General features: G+C 42.3%; 1 protein-coding gene across 1 annotated transcript; it reads left to right on the top strand.

The window, feature by feature from the left end:
• The first annotated feature begins 7,073 nt into the window (after positions 1-7,073).
• Positions 7,074-21,266, top strand: HTRA4 (HtrA serine peptidase 4). Its single transcript, XM_058194483.1, has 9 exons — positions 7,074-7,777; positions 9,123-9,222; positions 10,374-10,578; positions 12,100-12,294; positions 12,816-12,848; positions 13,557-13,671; positions 13,844-13,901; positions 16,681-16,776; positions 20,905-21,266. Exons 1-9 carry the CDS (start codon positions 7,219-7,221, stop codon positions 21,068-21,070), a joined length of 1,527 nt encoding a protein of 508 aa, XP_058050466.1. The 5' UTR covers positions 7,074-7,218; the 3' UTR covers positions 21,071-21,266.
• Positions 21,267-23,326: the final 2,060 nt, after the last annotated feature.

Here is a 23,326-nt window from a genome sequence, read left to right as displayed (position 1 = left end):
ACAGAGATCGGGAGCCCTCGGGCCGCCACAGGAGCCCCCGACATGAGTGACGTCGAGCTGGCCACACCCACCTTGGCCACGCCCATTCTGGCCCCCTGTGGTCACACACAACCCTGATGCGGCCCTCAATGAAATCGAGTTTGACACCCCCCGATTTGAGAGATCATGCTGTTCTTTGGTTTTAAGCTTGAGAACACAGAGGCAAGGAAGAAAGAAAGAAAGGTAATTGAAGCATTACGTTGTGGGCCACCTGATTTTGTTCTGACACCCTCTGGAAGGCGTGCTTATTACTGCAAAGTTAAAAGGGGTTTAATCCCCAATTTAATAGACCCACAATTGCAGCTTTCATCCACTTCTTTGCTCTGGAGATTTTTTTTTTTAGCCATTGTTAATACATCAAATTATGACCAGAATTTTGTGCTCGCTCTCTCTTTTTTTTTGTTTCTCATGTTGGATTTCATATACAATTAAATACTGTCTCCTAGTACCGGTCAACCTCGACTTACGACCACGAATTTCTGTTGCTAAGTGGAGTGGGTTGTTAAGTGAGTTTTGCCCCATTTTTATGACCTTTCTTGCCACAGTTGCTAAGTGAATCGTTGCAGTTGTTAGGTTGGTCACAGGGCTGCTAAGTGACTCCGCCCTTCCCCGTTGACTTCGCTTGTCAGAAGGTCATAAAAAGAGGGGAAAAAATTTGGGTTAGAAATGTTAAATTCACGCAGGCACAGAATCTGAGGGAAAATTTTTATAAAATGTTTTACAGATGGCATCTAGATCCTAAAAAATTATCGTGTATGTATCCAGAAATGCAAGCAAAATGTTGGAGATGTAATTGTGATGACGCTACATATTTTCATATTTGGTGGACTTGTAAGGACATAAAGGCCTTTTGGATAAAAATTTGGTGGATTTTACAAAATGTTTTGAAAAAGAAGATAAAGTTCCTGCCGCAATTTTTCTTGTTGGGAATTATTACGGATTGTACAGTAATTGAGACTAAATTGATTTTAAACCTAATAACAGCAGCAAGATTACTAATAGGACAATATTGGAAGAAAAAGAAGTACCAACAATAGAAGAATGGATATTGAAAAGTTGCCAATTTGGCTGAGATGGCGAAGATATCAGCCTTTTGAAAGACAATACACAAGAAAGATACTTAAAGGAATGGAAAAATGGATTGACTATATTCAACGTAGATATCAGACTAAGAGTTATCAGACTGTTTTGAATGATTATGATGTATTATTCTTGATTGTTTTTGGGGGAAGTTAGGAATTGATGATTGTAGGGGTATAATTAAGTTGGGATGAAAATTTTTTAGCATATGTTTGTTTTATTTTTAACTATACCTTGTGCCCGTTCCGGGAAGTCGGGGAGGGGTTGTGAAGGGAGGGGAGAGGAGGGGGGGAAAGGGGGAAAAAATTTTGTAAAACTTTTTGAATAAAAAAAAAAAAAGAGGATCTCGTGCCGCCAGGACACTGCAACCGTCATAAATATGAAACGGTTGCCATGCGTCTGAATTTGGATCACGGGGATACTGCAACGGTTGTTAAGTGTGAAAAATGGGCGTTGGTCACTTTTTTCAATGCTGTTGTAACTTCTTTTTTTTTGATTGAAAAAGTTTTACAAAAACAAATAAATTTTTCCCCTCCCATCCCCCCTCCCTCCCCCCCTCCCTCCAAAATCCCTCTCCCACGACTTCCGGAGCAAACACAAGGTATAGTTTAATAAACAAACATTCATACATTAAATTTTTGGAATCTAACACAGTTATAATCCTTCTCTTTCACATAACCTGATTTCTTCCATTAAAATCAAAAACAACATCCTTCATTCAAAGGCAATCTGAAATCTCTTAATCTGATATCTATTCTGAATATAGTCAATCCAATTCTTCCATTCATTTAGATATTTTTCTTGAGTACTGCCTTTCAAGAAGGCTGAGATTTTAGCCTTCTCAGCCAAATTAGAAACTTTCAATATCCATTCTTCTATTGTGGGTACTTCTTTTTTCTTCCAGTATTGTCCAATCAACAGTCTTTCTGCTGTTATTAAGTTCAAAATCAATTTCGCCTCAATCACTGTACAGTCTGTTATTATTCCCAAAAGGAAAAATTGCAGCAGGAACTTTATCTTCTTCTTCAAAACATTCTGCATAATCCACCAGATTCTTATCCAGAAAGACTTAATGCTGTCGTAACTTCAAACGGTTACTAAACGAACTGCTGTAAGTCAAGAACTACCTGTGCCACATTCATCACTCTCTTATGCTGCAAGTAGTCTTCATCTTACGACCAGAATTGAGATGAGAATGCCCGTTGCTAAGCAAGGTGGGTGTTACGGGAGCCGTGCCTGATTTTGCAACCTTTTCTGCCACAATCAAATCAGTACGGTTGTTAAGTAAACCACATAATATACAAATGGATGAAGGCTATTGCTTAACACAGTGTAAGCTGCCCTGAGTCTTCGGAGAAGGGCAGGATATAAATTCAAATAAAAATTTTAAAAAAAACATGGTCACAAAGCGAATACAGCATCTCCCATTGACTTTGCTTGTCCGAAGCCTTCTGGGAAGGTGGCAAACACACACCCCAGAACACCGAAACCATTGTAAATACATGCTGGTTGCCATGCAATAGCAATAGCACTTAGACTTATATACTGTTTCACGGTGCTTTCTAGCCCTCTCTAAGCGGTTTACAAAGTCAGCATCATTTCCCTCAACAATCTTAGTCCTCATTTTACCCACCTCGGAAGGATGGAAGGCTGAGTCAACCTTGAGCCAGTCAGATTCGAACTCCTGGCAGTGGGCAGAGTTAGCCTGCAATACCGCATTCTAACCACTGTGCCTCCAGAAAGAAGAATAAGAGAGGGAGGGAGGGAGGGAGGAAAGAAGGAAGGATAGCAATTACACTTAGACTTATATACCGCTTCATACTGCTTTTACAGCCCTCTCTAAGTGGTTTTACAGAGTCAGCATCTTGCCCCCAACAATCTGGGTCCTCATTTTACCCACCTCGGAAGGATGGAATGTCACTCAAAATTAGACTTTCTGCGGGACTTCGCATCCTAGCGTTTTGCACTTCTGTTGAAAAAAATGGGTTTGTATGAAGGACTATCTCTTTCCGTGGAAAGGAAGTAAGAACGTTTTATAGGGAAAAAAGATGGGAATCAAAGAAAAAAAAAAGAAGGACCAGGGAAGACATGTTAGCAGTCTTCCAATATATGGGGGTCGGCCACAGAGACGATGGAGTCAAGCTATTCTGCAAAGCACCTGAAGGCCAGATAAGGAATAATGGATGGAAACTAAACAAGGAGAGATTCAACCTGGAAATAAGGAGGAACTTTCTGACAGTGAGAACAATCAACCAATGGAACAGAAGTTGTCTTCGGAAGTTGTGGGAGCTTCATCGCTGGAAGCTTTCAAGAAAAGACTAGACTGGCATCTGTCAGAAATGATGTAGGGTTTCCTGCACTGGGGGGGCGGGGGTTGAGTTAGATAACCTACAAGGTCCCTTCCAACTCTGTTAATCTCTAAAATCCCATTCCCAAAGTCTAAGAAGTAGGTAAAATGAGGACCCAGATTGTTGGGGGGGCAATAAGTTGACTTTGTATGTAAATATACAAATAGAATGAGACTATTGCCTTACACAATGTAAGCCGCCCTGAGTCTTCAGAGAAGGGCGGGATATAAATTCAAATAAAATAAAAAACAAGATGGGGCATTTCATAATAAAGGCCACATCCAGATATCCAGAACTCTATATAAAAATTAGGGGTATCCATAGGAAGGCTTTATAAATTAGAGGGGTGTGGTGGCTCAGTGGCTAAGATGCTGAGCTTGTCGATTGAAAGGTCGGCAGTTCAGCGGTTCAAATCCCTAGTGCCGCGTAACCTAGCAGTTCGAAAGCACTTAAAAAATGCAAGTAGAAAAATAGGGACCACCTTTGGTGGGAAGGTAATAACGTTCCGTGCGCCTTTGGCATTGAGACATGCTTGCCACATGACCATGGAGACGTCTTCGGACAGCGCTGGCTCTTCGGCTTTGAAACAGAGATGAGCACCGCCCGCTAGAGTCGGGAACGACTAGCACATATGTGCGAGGGGAACCTTTACCTTTACCTTTATTTATCTTTATCAATCTCTCTTTTTCTTTGCCGGGCGCTTCTAATTTAGAAATGGTCTTAGAATAGACTTTTAAGTACAGGATTATCATTGCATCTAAATATTCACCTGGCCATTAACCTTTATTTGATAAATAACAATTCAACAAATTGTTAGAAGGTAACAGCATTCCGTGCGCCTTTGGCGTTGAGTCATGCCAGCCACATGACCACGGAGACGTCTTCGGACAGCGCTGGCTCTTTGGCTTTGAAACAGAGATGAGCAACACCCCCTAGAGTCGGGAACGACTAGCACATATGCGCGAGGGGAACCTTTACTTTTACCTATGGGAGGGCAGAAAAAGATGGCCATAACCAATGAATTTTGGCTTTGGTTGGATGGGGAATTTTGGGAGTTGAAGTCAATCCATCTTAAAAAATTGTTGAGGTTGAGAAATGCTCACTTGGTCAAGCAGGGTGAGGGAAAAAAATCTAAGCTGGTTTTCTTGATTTTTTTTTTTTAACTTTAAATATATCACACAAAAAAGCAATGGAGTTTCTGGGAGGGAGGGGGGAAAAAGTGGGGAAAATGTTTTTGTTTTTTAAAACTTTTTCAATTAAAAAAAAAAAGCAATGGAGCTATTTTGCACGCTTCTTAGACTGTTCTGCTAATAATTCTGTTTTAATTCTAGTCCTGCAGAAAAAGTTATTTTATTTTTTGAATGAAATTCTTCTGCTTCAGCCAATGGAGTTTTTGATAATAATTGTGTGGAGGGTTTTTCCCTTAATGAAATGTTTGAATATTTCAGTATTCAATATCTTCTCAGCTATTGAGCAATTTAAACTTGCCTCTGGTGGCTCAGACTGCTAAGCAGTCTGTTATTAACACAGCTGCCTGCAATTACTGCAGGTTCAAATCCCACCAGGCCCAAGGTTGACTCAGCCTTCCATCCTTTATAAGGTAGGTAAAATGAGGACCCAGATTGTTGGGGGCAATAAATTGACTTTGTATATAATATACAAATGGATGAAGACTATTGCTTGACATAGTGTAAGCCGCCCTGAGTCTTCGGAGAGGGGCGGGATATAAATGCAAAAAAAAAACAACCCTGCCTCTTTTTAATTTTAACTATGAAAATGAATTTTTACATTCCAGCAAAGCAACAAAAAAATGACATATAAACTTTTGGGGACCACATAGGAGAAGTTGTTTACTTGAAAGGATAAAACTTTTATTTCCATAAACACGTTGTGCCTATATTTTTTTTTCCATCTGCTAGCAAATGACCATGCAATCCTTGGCCAAGATTGGATTTATTTTAAATATTTATTTCCGGCTCTGCTTTGAGCCCATCAAACATAGGCAAGTAGCGAATGTGTGATGGTTGAGATCATATTAAATTCATAGTTTGTTGAATTGTTATTTATCAAATAAAGGTTAATGGCCCGGTGAATATTTAGATGCAATGATAATAATCCTGTACTTAAAGTCTATTCTAAGACCATTTCTAAATTAGAAGCGCCCGGCAAAGAAAGTGAGAGATTGATAAAGATAAATAAAGGTGAAGGTAAAGGTTCCCCTCACACATATGTGCTAGTCCCGACTCTAGGGGGCGGTGCTCATCTCTGTTTCAAAGCCAAAGAGCCAGCACTATCCGAAGACGTCTCCGTGGTCATGTGGCCAGCATGACTCAACACCAAAGGCGCACGGAACGCTGTTACTTTCCCACCAAAAGTGGTTCCTATTTTTCTACTTGCGTTTTTTATGTGCTTTCGAGCTGCTAGGTTGGCAGAAGCTGGGACAAGTAACGGGAGCTCACCCCATTAGGCAGCACTAGGGATTCGAACCGCTGAGCTGCCGACCTTTCGATCAACAAGCTCAGCATCTTAGCCACCAGTGAAGCTTGGCTGAAGGCATTTTAATTTGTTTACAGGTAGACTGCTATGGGTAGAGGTGCTTTGCCAAGTTTTAAGTTTTTTTATCCAGAAAATTTATATGGCTGCCCAACTCACTCACAGTGACTCCAGCTGACTTACAGAAATAAAACCCTCTATTTAAAAAAAAAAAAAAACCAATAAATCTACATACACACACACACACCTTGTGTGAACAATCAAACCAACACCTGATAGATAGAATAGAATAGAATTTTATTGGCCAAGTGTTATTGGACACACAAGGAATTTGTCTTGGTACATATGCTCTCAGTGTACATAAAAGAAAAGATACCTTCATCAAGGTACAATATTTACAACACAGTTGATGGTCAATATATCAATATAAATCAATCAATATAAATGATGGGTCCCATATCATCCTGAGGTCTCCCGACCTGCTGACAAAACCACATCTTCAGGGCCTTTTGAAAGAATATCAAAGTGGGGACCAAATTTATTTCCACAGGGATGGAGTTTCCCAGGGAGGGAGCCACCACTGAGAAGGTCCTTCCTCTTGATTCCACCAGATGGACTAAATTTTTCTTCTCCAAACCTAGCAAAGGGCTCTTAAACAGATCTGCAAAAGCTCTTTGAACAGTGGCATCTGGAAGAAGAGGGCCAGGAGCTTAGGAATGATTCAAAGGTAGGAGCCTAAAACATAAAATATATAAAGAACAGTTGCTGGAATTGGGTATGTCCAGTTTGATGAAAAGAAGGACTAGGGGTGACTTGATAGCAGCGTTCCCATATCTCAGGGGCTGCCCCAAAGAAGAGGGAGTCAAGCTATTCTCCAAAGCACCTGAGGGTAGAACAAGAAGCAATGCGTGGAAACTAATCAAGGAGAGAAGCAACTTAGAACTAAGGAGAAATTTCCTGACAGTTAGAATAATTAATCAGTGGAACAACTTGCCTGCAGAAGTTGTGAATGCTCCAACACTGGAAGTTTTTAAAGAAGGGATTGGATAACCATTTGTTTGAAGTGGTGTAGGGTTTCCTGCCAAAGTAGGGGGTTGGACTAGAAGACCTCCAAGGTCCCTTCGGACTCTGTTATTCTATTCTGTGCTAAAGTCCTGGTCTAGAGCCACAGCCCTGATTCCATCCTGACGTTCGCCAGTGCCAGCTTAAGTTTTGATCCCCGAGCCTCTGCCTGTGTGACTACTGGCGGGGGTGGCGGATGGGTGGCATCGGCTACCCACGGGCCTCCGCCCCCTTGGCCCCAACCCCGCTGGCATCCCCGCATAAAACCTGCGAGCCATCGGCGCGGCTACCTAGTCTGGTTCCTGCAGCCACGGACGCTCCATCCTACGCCATGGCCCGGTCACCGCTCATGATCTTCCTTCTGCCTGCCTTGCTGGCCTCTCCTTCCAGCCCGTTGCCGCCGTGCCCAGCGGAGTGCCAGCGGATGCGCTGCCCACCGCACTCCCGGCAAGCCTGCCAGGCCGTCGGGGGCGAGCTCCAGCTGGACCGCTGCGGCTGCTGCTGGGACTGCGCTCCGGGCGAGGGTCAGCCGTGCGCTCCAGAGGGCCTCTGCGCCCGGGGCTTCTTCTGCTACCGGGAACCGAACAGCCGCGGACCGGGCACCTGTACTTGCGTCGAGGGGCCGCTGGGCGTCTGCGGCAGCGATGGGCGCACCTACAGCAGCCTTTGCCAGCTGCGCGCCCGGAACCATCAGTCCAGCTCTGGCCACCAGCCGCTCGTCATCCCCGTCCATAAAGGAAACTGCGGAGAAGCAGGTGAGTGCGGGGTCCAAGGCGGGTGGGAGGTGGTGAGAGGAGGTAGAGGAGGAGACTGAGGGTCAGCTTCCACAAGTAAGGAAGCTGACCTTTACTTAGCTAAGGAAGCTGACACTTATTTAGTTTACCACCTAGGAGACCTGGAATCTGTTCCTGGACACTTTAAAGTGGCCAAGCACAGAAGGCGTTTGCAGAAGTGAAACCCCACCCCAGCCCTGTCCACACGTTTCTCTTGGATAGAGAAAATAATCTCTTCAGAGACAGGCCAGCTTCCCCCTCCCCCTCCCCCTCCCACATGCAGGTGGGCAGTTACAGATCAAAACACTAGCTGGAAAAGTAGAATAGAATAGAATAGAATAGAATAGAATAGAATAGAATAGAATAGAATAGAATAGAATAGAATAGAATAGAATAGAATAGAATAACAGAGTTGGAAGGGACCTTGGAGGTCTTCTAGTCCAACCCCCTGCTTAGGCAGGAAAACCTAGACCACTTCACACAAATGGCTATCCAATCTCTTCTTAAAAACTTCCAGCGTTGGAGCATTCACAACTTCTGGAGGCAAGTTGTTCCACGGATTAATTGTTCTCACTGTCAGGAAATTTCTCCTTAGTTCTAAGTTGCTTCTCTCCTTGATGAGTTTCCACCCATTGCTTCTTGTTCTACCCTCAGGTGCTTTGGAGAATAGGTTGACTCCCTTTTCTTTGTGGCAAGCCCTGAGATATCAGAACACTGCTTATCATGTCTCCCCTTGTCCTTCGTTTCATTAGATTAGACATACCCAGTTCCTGCAACCATTCTTCGTATGTTTTATATGTGGAGAGGACTGGCTTGGGAGAAGCCTTTTAAAGATGTATAATACTTCTACACAAATGTAATGATGTACTTAATAATGTACTTGATGAACCAGTATCCTGGTTTGCTCATTTGTGTTAATGCATAGTTGCTTCAGTGTGATTGAGTGAACAAGGGAGAATATTTGTAGCTCAGGGTCGAAATGAGGGATTTTAGCCAAGGAATGTGCTGTATGTATTGTAGTATCTAGCTTGTGGTCTCTCTGGTGTCGGGTGCAATAAAGTATATTGCTGCCTTTTTACCAGTGATGATGTGAGTTGGAGCCCTGTCAGTCTCTGTGGATGACGCCAGTTTTAGGAAAAGATGTGTATAGTAACTCCTTATAGTACATCCGTCTGTTGTTCATTCAACTAAATCTAATTTGGTGCAATGGTTTTCTAAGGGGATTTGGGGGTGGGGACTGGAGGACCCCAAATCCCTAAATATTTTAGCATTGCATCTCACTGGCTTTAAGATGCCTCAATGAACTGGGGGAGACTTTGTTCTACAGGTGCTGTGGACCTCAACAGCCCAAGGAATAAATTTAACTTTATTGCTGATGTGGTGGAGAAAATTGCTCCTTCAGTGGTTCACCTGGAACTCTTTCGCAGGTAAGAGAAACTGATTATAGGTGGTGAGAATGACCAAATTCTCTGTAGATGAAATTGATAAGCCTCTGTAGGTGTTGACATTGACCAAATTCTAACTAGGTGTTGAAAATGACCTTCTATCTGCCCTTCTAGTTTTCCCCTTAAAAGATTATTTTATCATCTACCCCTTCAATTATTAAAAAGTGGGAACTGCAGCTGTAAAAGTTGTGCAAGTAACTTTTAGTCTGCAGAGCAGAAAGATTTACATCAAATATTGAAATGCGTGTTCTCACTAGCATTTAATATCTGTTTTAAGTAAGATAGCTTGGATTTTTAAAAAAATCATTTGTACCTGCTTTGTTTAATTTGCAAAAAGAAAAAAGAAAAGAATGAAAGATATTATTAGAATCTCTGTTTAGGCAGCTTTAGAATAGATCCTCTGAAGTCAGTAAGATGTACATTAAAGGTAAAGGTTCCGCTCGCACATATATGCTAGTCGTTCCTGACTCTAGGGGGCAGTGCTCATCTCCGTTTCAAAGCCAAAGAGCCAGCACTGTCTGAAGACATTTCCATGGTCATGTGGCTGGCATGACTAAACGCCAAAGGCGCACGGAATGCTGTTACCTTCCCACCAAAGGCGGTCCTATTTTTCTACTTGCATTTTTTACTTGCTTTCTATCTATCTAATCTGTAAAACCCAGAGTCAGAATTTCATTCTTTTCCACATCAAGCATGAAGTTCAGAAGCGGTTTCCATGTGGAAACAAAAGTGTTTCTCATATTCTTGATGTATTTGAACGAGTAGACCAGAGGTGGGTTTCAGCAGGTTCTGACCAGTTCTGGAGAACCGGTAGCAGAAATTTTGAGTAGTTTGGAGAACTGGTAGTAAAAATTCTGACTGGCCCCGCCCCCATCTATTCTCTGCCTCCCAAGTGCCAGCTGATCGGGAGGAAATGGGGATTTTACAGTATCCTTCCCCTGCCACGCCCACCAAGCCACACCCACAGAACCAGTAGTAAAAAAAATCGAAGCCCACTACTGGATTGGACATTAATTTCCAGAATTTCCCAGTCTACTGATCTTGAATTGCTGGGGTTGAAAAATACACCTCCTCAAATTCCAAAGTTGGCAAGAATGGATCTATTATGCATTTTGTCTATCTTCCTGGGCCAGGCTGCCTTACACAAAGAAAGAAGTTATGGTTTCCAGTGGTTCAGGCTTCATTGTATCTGAAGATGGTTTAATCCTCACCAATGCCCATGTTCTCGACAAGAAGCAGAGAATCAAAGTCGAGCTCAAAACTGGCCATCAGGTGGACGCCCAGGTCAAAGATGTTGACCATAAATTGGACATTGCTCTGATCAAAATAGACACCCAGGTAACTTTCTCATTCTAGTAGCGAAAAAAATCTTTCTTTGGTGTTTACTAGTTGGCAAGACACTTTATTAAACATGACTAGCTGATAACCCAGCACTACTTGGGTATTTATTTATCCCAATCCTGTATTAGAGCAACCAACAGATTTAAACTTAATGTTAAACGCTTTAATCTAGATTGCAGAAAATATGACTTCTGTAACAGAATCATCAGTGCTTGGAATACTTTACCTGACTCTGTGGTCTCTTCCCATAATCCTAAAAGCTTCAACCAAAAACTTTCCACTATTGACCTCACCCCATTCCTAAGAGGACCATAAGGGGCGTGCATAAGCTTACAAACATGCCTACGGTTCCTGTCCTATTGTTTTTCTTTTCTTCTTCATATATATATATATGTTTTCTGAGGTTTTCGCGGGTGTTTGTATGTAGGTCTTTGGTTATTCGGGTTTTCTCCCGTGTAAAATTGGAAGTGTCTTGGCGACGTTTCGACAAAGTCTCATTCGTCATCTTCAGGCTTCAGCTTCGTGCTTCTGAAGCCTGAAGATGACGAATGAGACTTCGTCGAAACGTCGCCAAGACACTTCCAATTTTACGCGGGAGAAAACCCGAATAACCAAAGACCTACATATATATATATGCTTATACCTCCTAATATTTACTCATATATATGTTTATATACTATATAATCTTTTTATATGATGTTGTGACAAAATAAATAAATAAATAAATAAATAAATAAGTAAGTAAGTAAATAAATAAATAAATAAATAAATAAATAAATAAATAAATAAATAAATAAATAAATAAATAAATAGACAGGAAGAGCAACTTCACTCTGAGCCCTGATTCTGGTAGAATTAAATTAGTTAAAAACGTTTTCCCTGCGCCCCCAGAAGCGTCAAGTAAAATGATACCACCTTGTTGTTTTGCTAGTTGATCCATGATCATTTGGTAATGCTTTTTTTCTGATCTTGATTATTTGTCCTCAAGAATAATCAAAGCCTTGTTGAAAATGTCCAGACCAAAGGTAATTTCTAAATGTTGGATTTTCCCCCTTAGCAGTGGGAGCTCCCTTGTGGAGTACTGTGAAGCCGTTACCATGGCAACTCCACTGTGCTGTACAGCAGAAGCCATTTTAAGGCAGTCCAGTAGAAGCCATTGTACGGGACAATAGGCTGTATCTTAACCGAACACACACCCCGAGGGGTGTTAGGGGTGTCTTACCCCCACAGTATTTCTTTCCAGAGAGTAAGTCATTTGTGTACCAAGTTTGGTTGAAATTGCTCAAGGCATTCCAGAGTTATGCTGGAACACACACAGAGAGCCATAGTGTATACATATATATTAGACTACAAAGAAAACAACACTTATGAGAAAGATTCCCAAATGTGTTTGCTATTTAACACCCATAAGGAACAATGCTGGCCTTTTTTGCATGTTCAGTTATGGTTCATCCCTGGAGACTAGGAGAAATGGTTGCCTCCAGGTTTGACTTTTGAATGCTTTTCTTCTTGAGTCAGGTAGCCCTTCCTGTGCTCCTGTTGGGAAGATCCTCTGAACTTCGGCCTGGGGAGTTTGTGGTGGCGCTGGGGAGTCCCTTCTCCTTGCAAAACACAGTGACAACTGGGATTGTAAGCAGTACCCAACGGGACGGCCGGGAGCTTGGGATGAAGGACTCCGACATGGAATATATCCAGACCGACGCCATTATCAATGTAAGAGATTTCTCTGTGGCTTTTCCAGAAGAGATGGATCTCTTTCAGGGTTGGGCTGCTAGGGGTTCGCAGGGGTTCGGGAGAACCTCTAGCTAAGATTCTGTGCAGTTCAAAGAACCCCCAAATCCCACTCCTGGCTGGCCCCGCCCTGCCCGCCCCGCCCAGGAGTCCCTATGTGGCCCGTTTTGGATGCAGGTAAATGCAGGGGATGCACAGAGGCTCGGGGAGGGCGATAAGCAGGCCTACCACCTGTTACTTCTCGTCCTACCCTCAGGTGTTTTGGAGACTAGATTGACCCTCTCCTCTCTGTAACAGCCCCTCAGATATTGGAAGGCTGGGATTTATACCCCAAATCCTTCTTTTTTGTTAGACTGGACATACCTAGTTCTATCAATCATTCAGTGTACAGTTTAGCCTCCAGAACATAGGACATGGAATAATTGGGTTGGAAGAGACCTTGGAAAACTTGGAGAAAATCATTTTTCCATGATACGATCACTCCTTTCTTTTCTCATTCACAGTATGGAAATTCAGGAGGGCCATTGGTGAATTTGGTAAGGACGGTTGACTTGTTCTTTGCCTTTTCTAAACACCAACAATGTTCCACTTGTTATATTTTATTCATGGAATAAGCCACAAGGATTTGGATTCACACAACTCCCCCCAAAAAACCCCACAAGCAAACCAGAGTATAACTCAGAACAGGGGTGAAATCCAGCAGGTTCTGACAGGTTCTGGAGAACCAGTAGCAGAGATTTTGAGCAGTTTGGAGAACCGGTAGCGGAAATTTTGAGCAGTTCAGAGAACTGGCAAATACCACCTCTGGGTGGGAATGGAGATTTTGCAGTATCTTTCCCCCAGGAGTGGGGTGAGAATGGAGATTTTGCAGTATCCTTCCCCTGCCACGCCCACCAAGCTACACCCACAGAACCGGTAGTAAAAAAAAATTGGATTTCACCACTGACTCAGAACATATGAATGTCAGTGAATGCTTAATCCAGAAGGAGTGATAAAATGTGAATTGGGAGACATGTAATCATGACAGCATGCAATGCTGGAGGTCTTTTTTGTTTTGTTTTGTTTTAATAGAGTTGGAAGGGACCTTGAAGGTCATCCAGTCCAACCCCCGGCCCAAGCAGGAGACCCTACACCGTTTCTGACAAATGGCAGTCCAGGGCTGTGGATTATGGGGGTATTTATTTGCAGGGTATATAAACTTGGGTTGAATCTTCATTTTCACTTTCACCTGCTCCTCTCCACAGGATGGTGAAGTCATTGGAATGAATACTCTGAAAGTTACGGCTGGCATCTCTTTTGCCATCCCTTCTGATCGAATCCGCCACTTTCTGGAAGAAACTCACAACCGACAGGCGAAAGGTAGGATCTCGAGAAATTGCTCCAGTGATTCTCAGATGTAGCCAGAACAATGCAGGGTAGCGGTCTCATCGTGGGAGAACATTGGGCCCCTTTGTTAACTAACCCTTATTTTTTCATCTTTTTTTAAAATTTGGCCTTTGAAGCATGCTTTTAATTTCCTGCTTCTCTCTAGGTAAGAAAATTCCCAAGAAGAGGTATCTGGGACTCCGGATGGTCCCCCTAACTTTCAAGTAAGTCATTCTTCTACCCTTCCATTCTTCTTCTTCTCACACAGGCTCTATCATCCACCCATCTATCTCTCTAAGGTGTCTGTCTGTCTAATCTAGCTCTATCTATCTATTTATCTATCTATCATCTCTTTATATATATATATATATATATATATATATATATATATATATATATATATATATATATATATATATATATATATATATATATATATATATATGTGGGTCTTTGGTTATTCGGGTTTTCTCCGACGTAAAATTGGAAGTGTCTTGGCGACGTTTCAACGAAGTCTCATTCGTCATCTTCAGGCTTCAGCTTCGTGCTTCTGGGAGCAATGTGTGATTGCAGCTGTTTCTTCCTTTTTAACTGCTAGTGGGGGTTTGAACTGATTGGGTGGGAGCTTGGCTGTGCTCTGATTGGATGGGGTTTTTTTGTGCTCTGATTGGCTGGGGGTGTGTCCTGTGTTGGTGGGGGCTTGGTTGTGCTCAGATTAGTCTGAGTTGCAGGGGGATTTGAGCTGGTGAGCTGCATTGCTGTTGTTTGGCTTCGTGTTTGTGGTCATGCTACATCTTCATAGTGGGTGTCTGTCTGCTGTATGTATGGATTGGAGGGGTTTGAAATGGCTAATGTTGCAGCTGCGGTCTGGCTTCTGGTCCTTGGTCGTGCTTCCTGATCAGTGTGGGTTTGGGTCTGCTTTCTGGGTGGATGTGTGGTGGTGACATCCTGTGTGGACCTCGTGAGTGTGGGTCTGGTGTCATTCCTCGTGTTAGGGACTCGTTTGTCAATAAGGGCGGGTTTCCAAATGGCTGGTAGGCGGGAGGTATCATCTCGTTTGTTCATGCTGTGTGGGCGTTTTTCTATCTCAATGGCTTCTCTGATTATTCTGTTGTTAAAGTGTTAAACGCGGGAGAAAACCCGAATAACTAAAGACCTACATATATATATATATATATATATATATATATATATATATATATATATATATATATATATATATATATATATATATATATATATATATATATATATATATTTCCTTCCTTCCTTCCTTCCTTTCATCTATCTTTCTATCTTCAATCTCACTAACTTCCATCTAATCCAGGGGTCTCTAACCTTGACAACTTTAAGATTTGTGGACTTCAACTCCCAGAATTCCTCAGCCAGCTGTCTGAGGAATTCTGGGAGTTGAAGTCTACCAGTCTTAAAGTTGCCAAGGTTGGAGACCCCTGATCTAATCTATCTATTTATCTATCATCTTTCATCTCTATTATATCTCAATCTCTATCATCTACCTACCTACCTACCTACCTCATCTATCTCAATCTGTCGTGTCTGTTTTCTCTCTGTCCCTCTTTTTTTCGCTCTCTCTGCCCATCTCACACAAGGGACTTACAAAATTAAAAACAAACAACCCCCAAACATCTAAGAATGAATTCTACTATTTACGGGACCGCCTGCTGCGACCGAATACCTCTCACCGACCCGTGCGCTCTCACAGAGAGGGACTCCTCAGGGTACCGTCAGCTAGGCAGTGCCGTCTGGCGACACCCAGGGGAAGGGCCTTCTCTGTGGGGGCTCCCACCCTCTGGAATGAACTCCCCCCAGGACTTCGTCAACTTCCGGACCTCCGAACCTTCCGTCGCGAGCTTAAAACACATCTATTCATCTGTGCAGGACTGGATTAGATTTTAAATTTTATATTGGTTTTAATGGGTTTTATTATTTATATTGTTTTTAAAAAATTGGGCCATGTAGAATAAGCTTTTTAACTGTTATTTTATTCTGTATTTATATGTACCTTTTTATTCACCTGTGAACTGCCCTGAGTCCCTAGGGAGATAGGGCGGTATACAAATATGATAAATAAATAAATAAATAAAAATAAAAATACCTACTAACCATTCATAGTAGCAGAGTTCATCTGCCCTGACCCAAATGTCTGAGGGAACAGCCAAGTATTTATTAACTTCTAAAAGGCTAAGAGGTTTGGGGGGGATCATCTTAATCTCGCGGTGGTAGGGATTTCATTTCAGATTCGATTGTTGTGGCCATATTGCTTTTTTATCTGTTGGCTTGAAAATGGCCTCTCAAATAACTTCTTGCTAACTTCTGAGGAAGTTGGAAGGATGTCACACCTGTTATTTGTTCTTTTGCCAGCTTATTTTATCTGTAGGCCTTCCCCCACCTAGCACCTTCTAGGTATGTTCACCTCTGACAGCATTAACTAGGATGGGAATTGTAACCTGTAAATATATGTGTGGAGAGGAAACCAGGAAAAATTGCAAGAGCTTACTAGCTTGTCTTGAACTAGCTAGTAGTTTATTATAATGAACTTACTAGCTCGAACTCTGGTGCTGGAGAAGACTCCTGCGAGTCCCTTGGACTGCAAGGCGAACAAACAAGTCAGTTCTAGAGGAGATCAACCCTGACTGCTCTTTAGAAGGCCAGATCCTGAAGATGAAACTCAAATACTTTGGCCACCTAATGAGAAGGAAGGACTCCTTGGAGAAGAGCCTAATGCTGGGGAAGATGGAGGGCAAAAGAAGAAGGGGACGGCAGAGAACGAGGTGGCTGGATGGAGTCACTGAAGCAGTCGGCATGAGTTTAAGTGGACTCCAGAGGATGGTAGAGGACAGGAAGGCCTGGAGGAACATTGTCCATGTGGTCGCGATGGGTCGGACACGACTTCACAACTAACAACAACAACTAGCTTGTCTTAAGAGCATTTGGAGCTGCTGCTGGTGGAGCTGTCATTCTCTCTCTCTCTCTCTCTCTTAGTCTCATCCATGAGCTGAGACGGCATAATCGAAATTTTCCCAACCTGAGCTCGGGTGTCTATGTTTATGAAGTGATACCAGGAACAGCTGCTGCAAGGTAAGAAGTGGATGCTTTCTTCCAAAACTTTCAATAGAAGAGACTGTATGTTCACCAGGGAGGTCCTTGGTCCTCTCTGAGCTTGCTTGTCATGATGATGTTGATATTGATGTTGATGATCATGATGTTATTACCTAGTCAGATAATGAAACATGTGGAAGCAAACAACCAAGCTCAGAGGGAACCGAGGACTTCACATATATTCTCTTCTATTGAAAGTTCGGGGACTCCACATTCCAAAACTTTATTTACTTCCTTTCTATGTTCTTGTTGGCTCCGAAAGAACAACTAGAGGCAGCTCACTTTATCTTGGAACATGGTGCAAATCCAAACTTCACCGAGTCTCGTCCAATTTTTCTGAGCCTCCTTTAGAAGTCTCTCTTTTGATCAGGTGCACACATTAGGCTAAGCCAACAATTTTGTTTGCTTAATTTTGGTTTCACACAATATTTATACCCAACCAACCGAATTTACTTTTTTTTTTAAAAAAAAAATTATTTTATAGACAAACAAACATTTAGTACATCAATCATTCCTTCCGTGTGACATCTTGGTGTTTTCTTCATGGCTCCATTTTGTTGTTGTTGTTTCTTCTTTCTTTACTTCAATTTAATCTATTACCATTTTTTCACAAGCCCAGTATTCTAATTATACCTTTCTTTGCATAATTACCCGTTGTTTATCTTTTTCTAACCAATGGTAAAATTTATCCCATATTCTGAAATATTCTGAATCCTCTCTTTCTTTGATCATCAAAGTTAATCTATTCATTTCTGCACAGTCTATTTTTTTTAAAATAATTTCTCCTTCCAGGGGTATTTTCTCTGCTTTCCAATTTTGCGCAAAAACAATTCTTGCTGCTGTTATTACATGTATAATCAAATAAATATTTATTTATTTATTTATTTTGTCACAACATCATATAAAAAGGATTATATAGTATATAAACTTATATATGAGTAAATATTAGGAGGTATAAGCATCAATATATATATAGGAAGAAGAAAAGAAAAGAAAAAAACAAAAACAAAAACAATAGGACAGGAACGGTAGGCACGTTTGTGCGCTTATGCACGCCCCTTACGGACCTCTTAGGAATGGGGTGAGGTCAATAGTAGAAAGTTTTTGGTTGAAGCTTTTAGGATTATGGGAAGAGACCACAGAGTCAGGTAAAGTATTCCAAGCACTGATGATTCTGTTACAGAAGTCATATTTTCTGCAATCTAGATTAAAGCGGTTAACATTAAGTTTAAATCTGTTGGTTGCTCTTGTATTATTACAATTAAAGCTGAAGTAGTCTTTGACAGGAAGGACATTACAATAGATGATTCTGTGAGTTAAACTTAGGTCTTGTCGAAGGCGACGGAGTTCCAAGTTTTCTAGGCCTAGGATTTCAAGTCTGGTGGGATAAGGTATTTTGTTGTTTTCAGAGGAATGGAGAACTCTTCTTGTAAAATATTTCTGGACTCGCTCAATTGTATTGATGTCAGAGATGTGGTGAGGGTTCCAAACAGGCGAGCTGTATTCTAGAATTGGTCTAGCAAATGTTTTATATGCTCTGGTTAGTAGTGTAGTGTTTTTGGAAAAGAAGCTACGCAGGATTAGGTTTACAACTCTTAGGGCCTTTTTTGCTATGTAGTTGCAGTGGGCTTTGACACTTAGATCACTTGACATGAAAACTCCAAGGTCTTTAACGGGGTGGGGGTCTTCTGTAAGGTAATGTCCATCTAGTATGTACTTAGTTTTAGGGTTCTTTTTTCCTATATGTAAGACTGAGCATTTTTTTTTCTTACTGATTTTTTGATTTTTTCCTTACTGATTTTCTCTGGTAGGATACCCAATAAGAACAGCTCCGGTTTTAAGTCAATGTGTTGTTGGGTCATTTCTTCTAACCCTTCTAACCCTTTATTTTATTCCAATAACTTTTAGCTTCTGGGCATGCCCACCGCATATGATAATAAGAGCCTGGCAACTGATGACATTTCCAGCGTTTAGCTGATTTATCTTTAAAACATTTTTGCCAGTTTCTCAGGTGGCATATGCCATCTATAAAACATTTTATATTGATTCTCTTTATATGCAGCGGGCATTGTTAATTTATCGTTCCTCTCCCACAATTGTTGCCATTTGTCTAGATCAGTGGTAGTCAACCTGGTCCCTACCGCCCATTAGTGGGCGTTCCAGTTTTCATGGTGGGCGGTAGGGGTTTTGTCCGATACTGAAGCACTTTCCTTTTTTTAAATTTAATTGATTTTTTAAAAAAAATTCATAGCATTAAGAACATTTTCATTAGGTTTTCATAAAATTCCCCGTGACAATTTAAATTTCTGAAAATATACTATTTGTATCGCCCGCGCATAAGTTTAGTTCACGTTATGTAAGTGAAACTAAATGGCGCTATAGTGCGACCGGAAACAAAACAGCCTCGTCCCAGAATAGCTCGCGCATCTCCCCACACACCTCCCAGTTGTAACAGACAAGCAGAGCTGGTAGCTGGCACACACACCCCCAAACCCAACCCATGATGCGCAAGAGGCATGCGCAGAGGACGATACACGGCGCATTAACTGTGGAACCGGTGGGTGGTTAGAAAATTTTACTACTAACAGAGATACAAAAGTGGGCGATAGGTATAAAAAGATTGACTACCCCTGGTCTAGATCTATTGAATATCCAGAATTTTTGGCCCATGCTATCATTGTTTCCTTTACTTGTTCATCTTCTAATTCAATACCAACCAACCAAATTTACTGAACCAACCTTATTTCAGCAGGCCAGGAATTATCGCAACATGTGAACTTGGCCACATTTCATTGAGTTATCCAAACTACTTAATCGTCTTTCTGAGTCAAATATGGACATCTCAAACATGCTTTAGTGTACTGCTTTCCTTTTGCTGGCACTATGTGGCCTTTGTTGTCTTCCTCTTTAGTTTGCAGAGATCTTTTTGGTGCTCTTCACTGTCCTTCCAACCATATTTCAACATCGCTTTTCCACAAAGATCTCCCATGTTATTACTGTATTTTCTTGGAGTATAAGATGCACCTTAGTCTTTGGGGAGGAAAATAAGAAAAAAGCTGATTGGCAGGTGGATCGGCCTCCCAGAATACCCCCAATCAGCTGTTCCCAGAGGTGAATTTTAGCAACAGGTTCCTTGGTTGCAAACTCTATGCCTTGCTTTTTTTGTTGTTGTTGTTGTTGCTTTTTTTTCCTGCCTCTGAAACTTTGGAAACTCCGTTTCAGACCAAAAAAAAAAAAAATTCTGCTTCTGAAAGCCTCCGAAACAGCTTTAGAAAAAAAGCTTCTGAAGCTCTGTTTGGGGCTTTTTTTCTGAAGCTCTGTTTGGGGCTTTTTTTCTGAAGCTCTGTTTGGGGGCTGCTTTTCTGAAGCTCTGTTTGGGGGCTTTTTTTCTGAAGCTCTGATTGGGGGCTTTTTTTCTGAAGCTCTGTTTGGGGGCTGCTTTTCTGAAGCTCTGTTTGGGGGCTGCTTTTCTGAAGCTCTGTTTGGGGCTTTTTTTCTGAAGCTCTGTTTGGGGCTTTTTTTCTGAAGCTCTGATGGGGGATTTTTTTCTGAAGCTCTGTTGGGGGCTTTTTTTCTGAAGCTCTGTTTGGGGGCTGCTTATCTGAAGCTCTGTTTGGGGGCTGCTTTTCTGAAGCTCTGTTTGGGGGCTGCTTTTCTGAAGCTCTGTTTGGGGCTTTTTTTCTGAAGCTCTGTTTGGGGGCTTTTTTTCTGAAGCTCTGTTTGGGGCTTTTTTTCTGAAGCTCTGTTTGGGGGCTTCTTATCTAAAGCTCTGTTTGGAGGCTTTTTTTCTGAAACTTCATTTCTGATGCTTTTTTCAGCCTCTGTTTGAGAAGCTGGGCGGGGCTACATTCGGAGTATAAAACGCACCCAGATTTTCACCCTTTTTGGGGGGGGAAACGGTGACGGTGCGTCTTATACTCTGAAAAATACGATAATATGGTGTTGACCTCACAAGGAACGTGTGCTTCTTGATCCAGAACCTGACCTGAAATGGCCCTAATGTCAGGTAAGATGGAGCTACCTGTCACTTGCCTGATGATGGATTTTATCGGTTTCGTTTCTTTTGTTCAAATATACCACTCACTTCCTGGTTTGGGTTGCTTCCAGAGCTGGCCTGCAAGATGGAGATGTCATCACAGCCATAAACGGGAAACAAGTCACCTCAACCCGGCATGTGACAGAGGCCATTCGAAACAACCGCATCCTGGCAGTAATAGTGAGACGAGGAAATGAAGACACCATTCTGACAGTAACTCTCGACGAAATCAATTAAACTGGACCTTGTGACCCAAGGGGTTTTTGAATCTTTAATTGCTCTCGATAAGAAACAGCTTAGGAAAAATCCATAGTTTATGGATAGTTCTCTTTCCTGAATGTACAGTATATATAAATTGATCCAGGCACACATTAAATAATAATATTAATAATAATAATAATATCAGAGTTGGAAGGGACCTTGGAGGCCTTCTAGTCCAACCCCCTACCCTACACCATTTTAGACAAATGGCTATCCAACATTTTCTTAAAAATTTCCAGTGTTGGAGCATTTACAACTTCTGCAGGCAAGTTGATCCACTGATTAATTGTTCTTACTGTCAGGAAATTTCTCCTAAGTTCTAAGTTGCTTCTCTCCTTGATTAGTTTCCACCCATTGCTTCTTGTTCTGCCGTCAGGTGCTTTGGAGAATAGTTTGACTCCCTCTTCTTTGTGGCAACCCCTGAGATATTGGAAGACTGCTATCATGTCTCCCCTAGTCCTTCTTTTCATTAAACTAGACATACCCAGTTCCTGCAACCGTTCTTCGTATATTTTAACCTCCAGTCCCCTAATCATCTTCGTTGCTCTTCTCTGCACTCTTTCTAGAGTCTCAACATCCTTTTTACATCGTGGCGACCAAAACTGAATGCAATATTCCAAGTGTGGCCTTACCAAGGCATTATAAAGTGGTATTAACACTTCATTTAATAGAATAACAATAATAAAAGCAGAATCTTGGAAAAAACCTTGGAAGTCTTCTAGTCCAGAGGTCACCAACCTTAGCAACTTTAAGCCTGGCAGACTTCAACTCCCAGAATTTCCCAGCCAGCTTTGCTGGCTGGGGAATTCTGGGAGTTGAAGTCCACCAGGCTTAAAGTTGCCAAGGTTGGAGACCCCTGTTCTAGTCTAACCCTCTGCTCAAGCAGGAGACTTATTTCAGACAAATGGCTGTCCAATCTCTTCTTAAAAACTTCCAATGATGGACCTGTCGTGTCCCACTCCTCCGCTGACGACCGGGTCAGGGAAATCCAAATCAGGTGTGCCTCTGCAGCTCTGCCAAAGTCCTAGCAAAGTTCTCAAGGCAGGCAGGAGACCAGAAAGTGACTTCAGCAAGATATGTTAGACTTTGCCTGACTCAGAGAATGCCAGAAAGCAGATCCTTTATATAGGCCATGGGGTGTGGCTCTATGACTCAGCACTTATCCAGGCCTGCCCCTCCCTTCCTTCTGTCACCGCCGCCTATCAATTCTTCTGAAGCGAGGGTCACTCCAGTCAGCAGCTGTTGGTAATTGACCTTCCTCAGGCTCACATGCTGTGGGGGAGGGGGAGGGGTCTAGTTGCTCCGTTTGCCTGGGCATGGAGCCAGAGCTAGGGGCTGGAGGTACTTCTTCCTCCTCAGCCTGTCTGGGCATGGAGCCATTGCTGGGGCCGGGAGGCATACTAGGACATTCCTCAGCGTTTGGAAGCAGATAAGAAGGCCCCGGCTGCGGTGAAAGCGGGCGAGACACAACAGGACCACCAGTTCATACCAGTTCAGGCGAACTGGTAGTGGCGACGTGTGGCTAGGGCATCCCATCCGCCCCAGCGCTATGCCGCCCTATTTAGCCACCTTTTCTAAGCCACGTCCATGCGTGCAAACCGCATGAGCAAAGCACATGCGCAGAAGGCCACACACATGCGTGGAAGGCGCGCAAGCTAAGCACGTGTGCACACTCTCATGTTTTCAGTGCACAGCGATAAAATTATGTGAAACCCACCTCTGTGGAATACCCTCAACTTCTGGAGGCAAGTTGTTCCACTGGTTAATTGTACTCACCGGCAGGACGTTTCCTTTTAATTCTGAGTTTGTCTTTGAAAAGTTTCCATTCTGTTTCTCCTTGTTTTTCACATACGAGGAATGGAATGACGCCCTTAGAAAATGAAGTCCGCTGCTTGTCATTTAATTGCCCAAATGAAGCAGGATCGAAAAATAACCACCTTCTTTGCAGAAGGTTCTACAAAATCTTCTCTTTTAAGACCCTGAAATACCGCAGCAACCTCTACGGACAGTCATTATGGCTTGTGTACGTTCCCGTTTTGATGGGCCCTACCAAGAAAACATTTTATGGCCGGAGTCTGAAATCAAAAGGCAGAACTGTTTATGGGATTTGAATATTGAACATGTAAGAAGCAAAATAAAAGTGCTAAGTCTCAGATAGGTTTTACTCTCCTCCTTTGCCTTCTTAAATGCCCCATTCATCCCTGGCCTTGAGTCAGCCTTGCCTTCTCTGGA

Source organism: Ahaetulla prasina, chromosome 9 (genome assembly GCF_028640845.1).
Source record: "Ahaetulla prasina isolate Xishuangbanna chromosome 9, ASM2864084v1, whole genome shotgun sequence".
In the NCBI taxonomy this organism is placed as follows: domain Eukaryota; kingdom Metazoa; phylum Chordata; class Lepidosauria; order Squamata; family Colubridae; genus Ahaetulla; species Ahaetulla prasina.
Note: the sequence above shows the minus strand (reverse complement) of the source record. Positions and strands in the feature narration are given on the sequence as shown.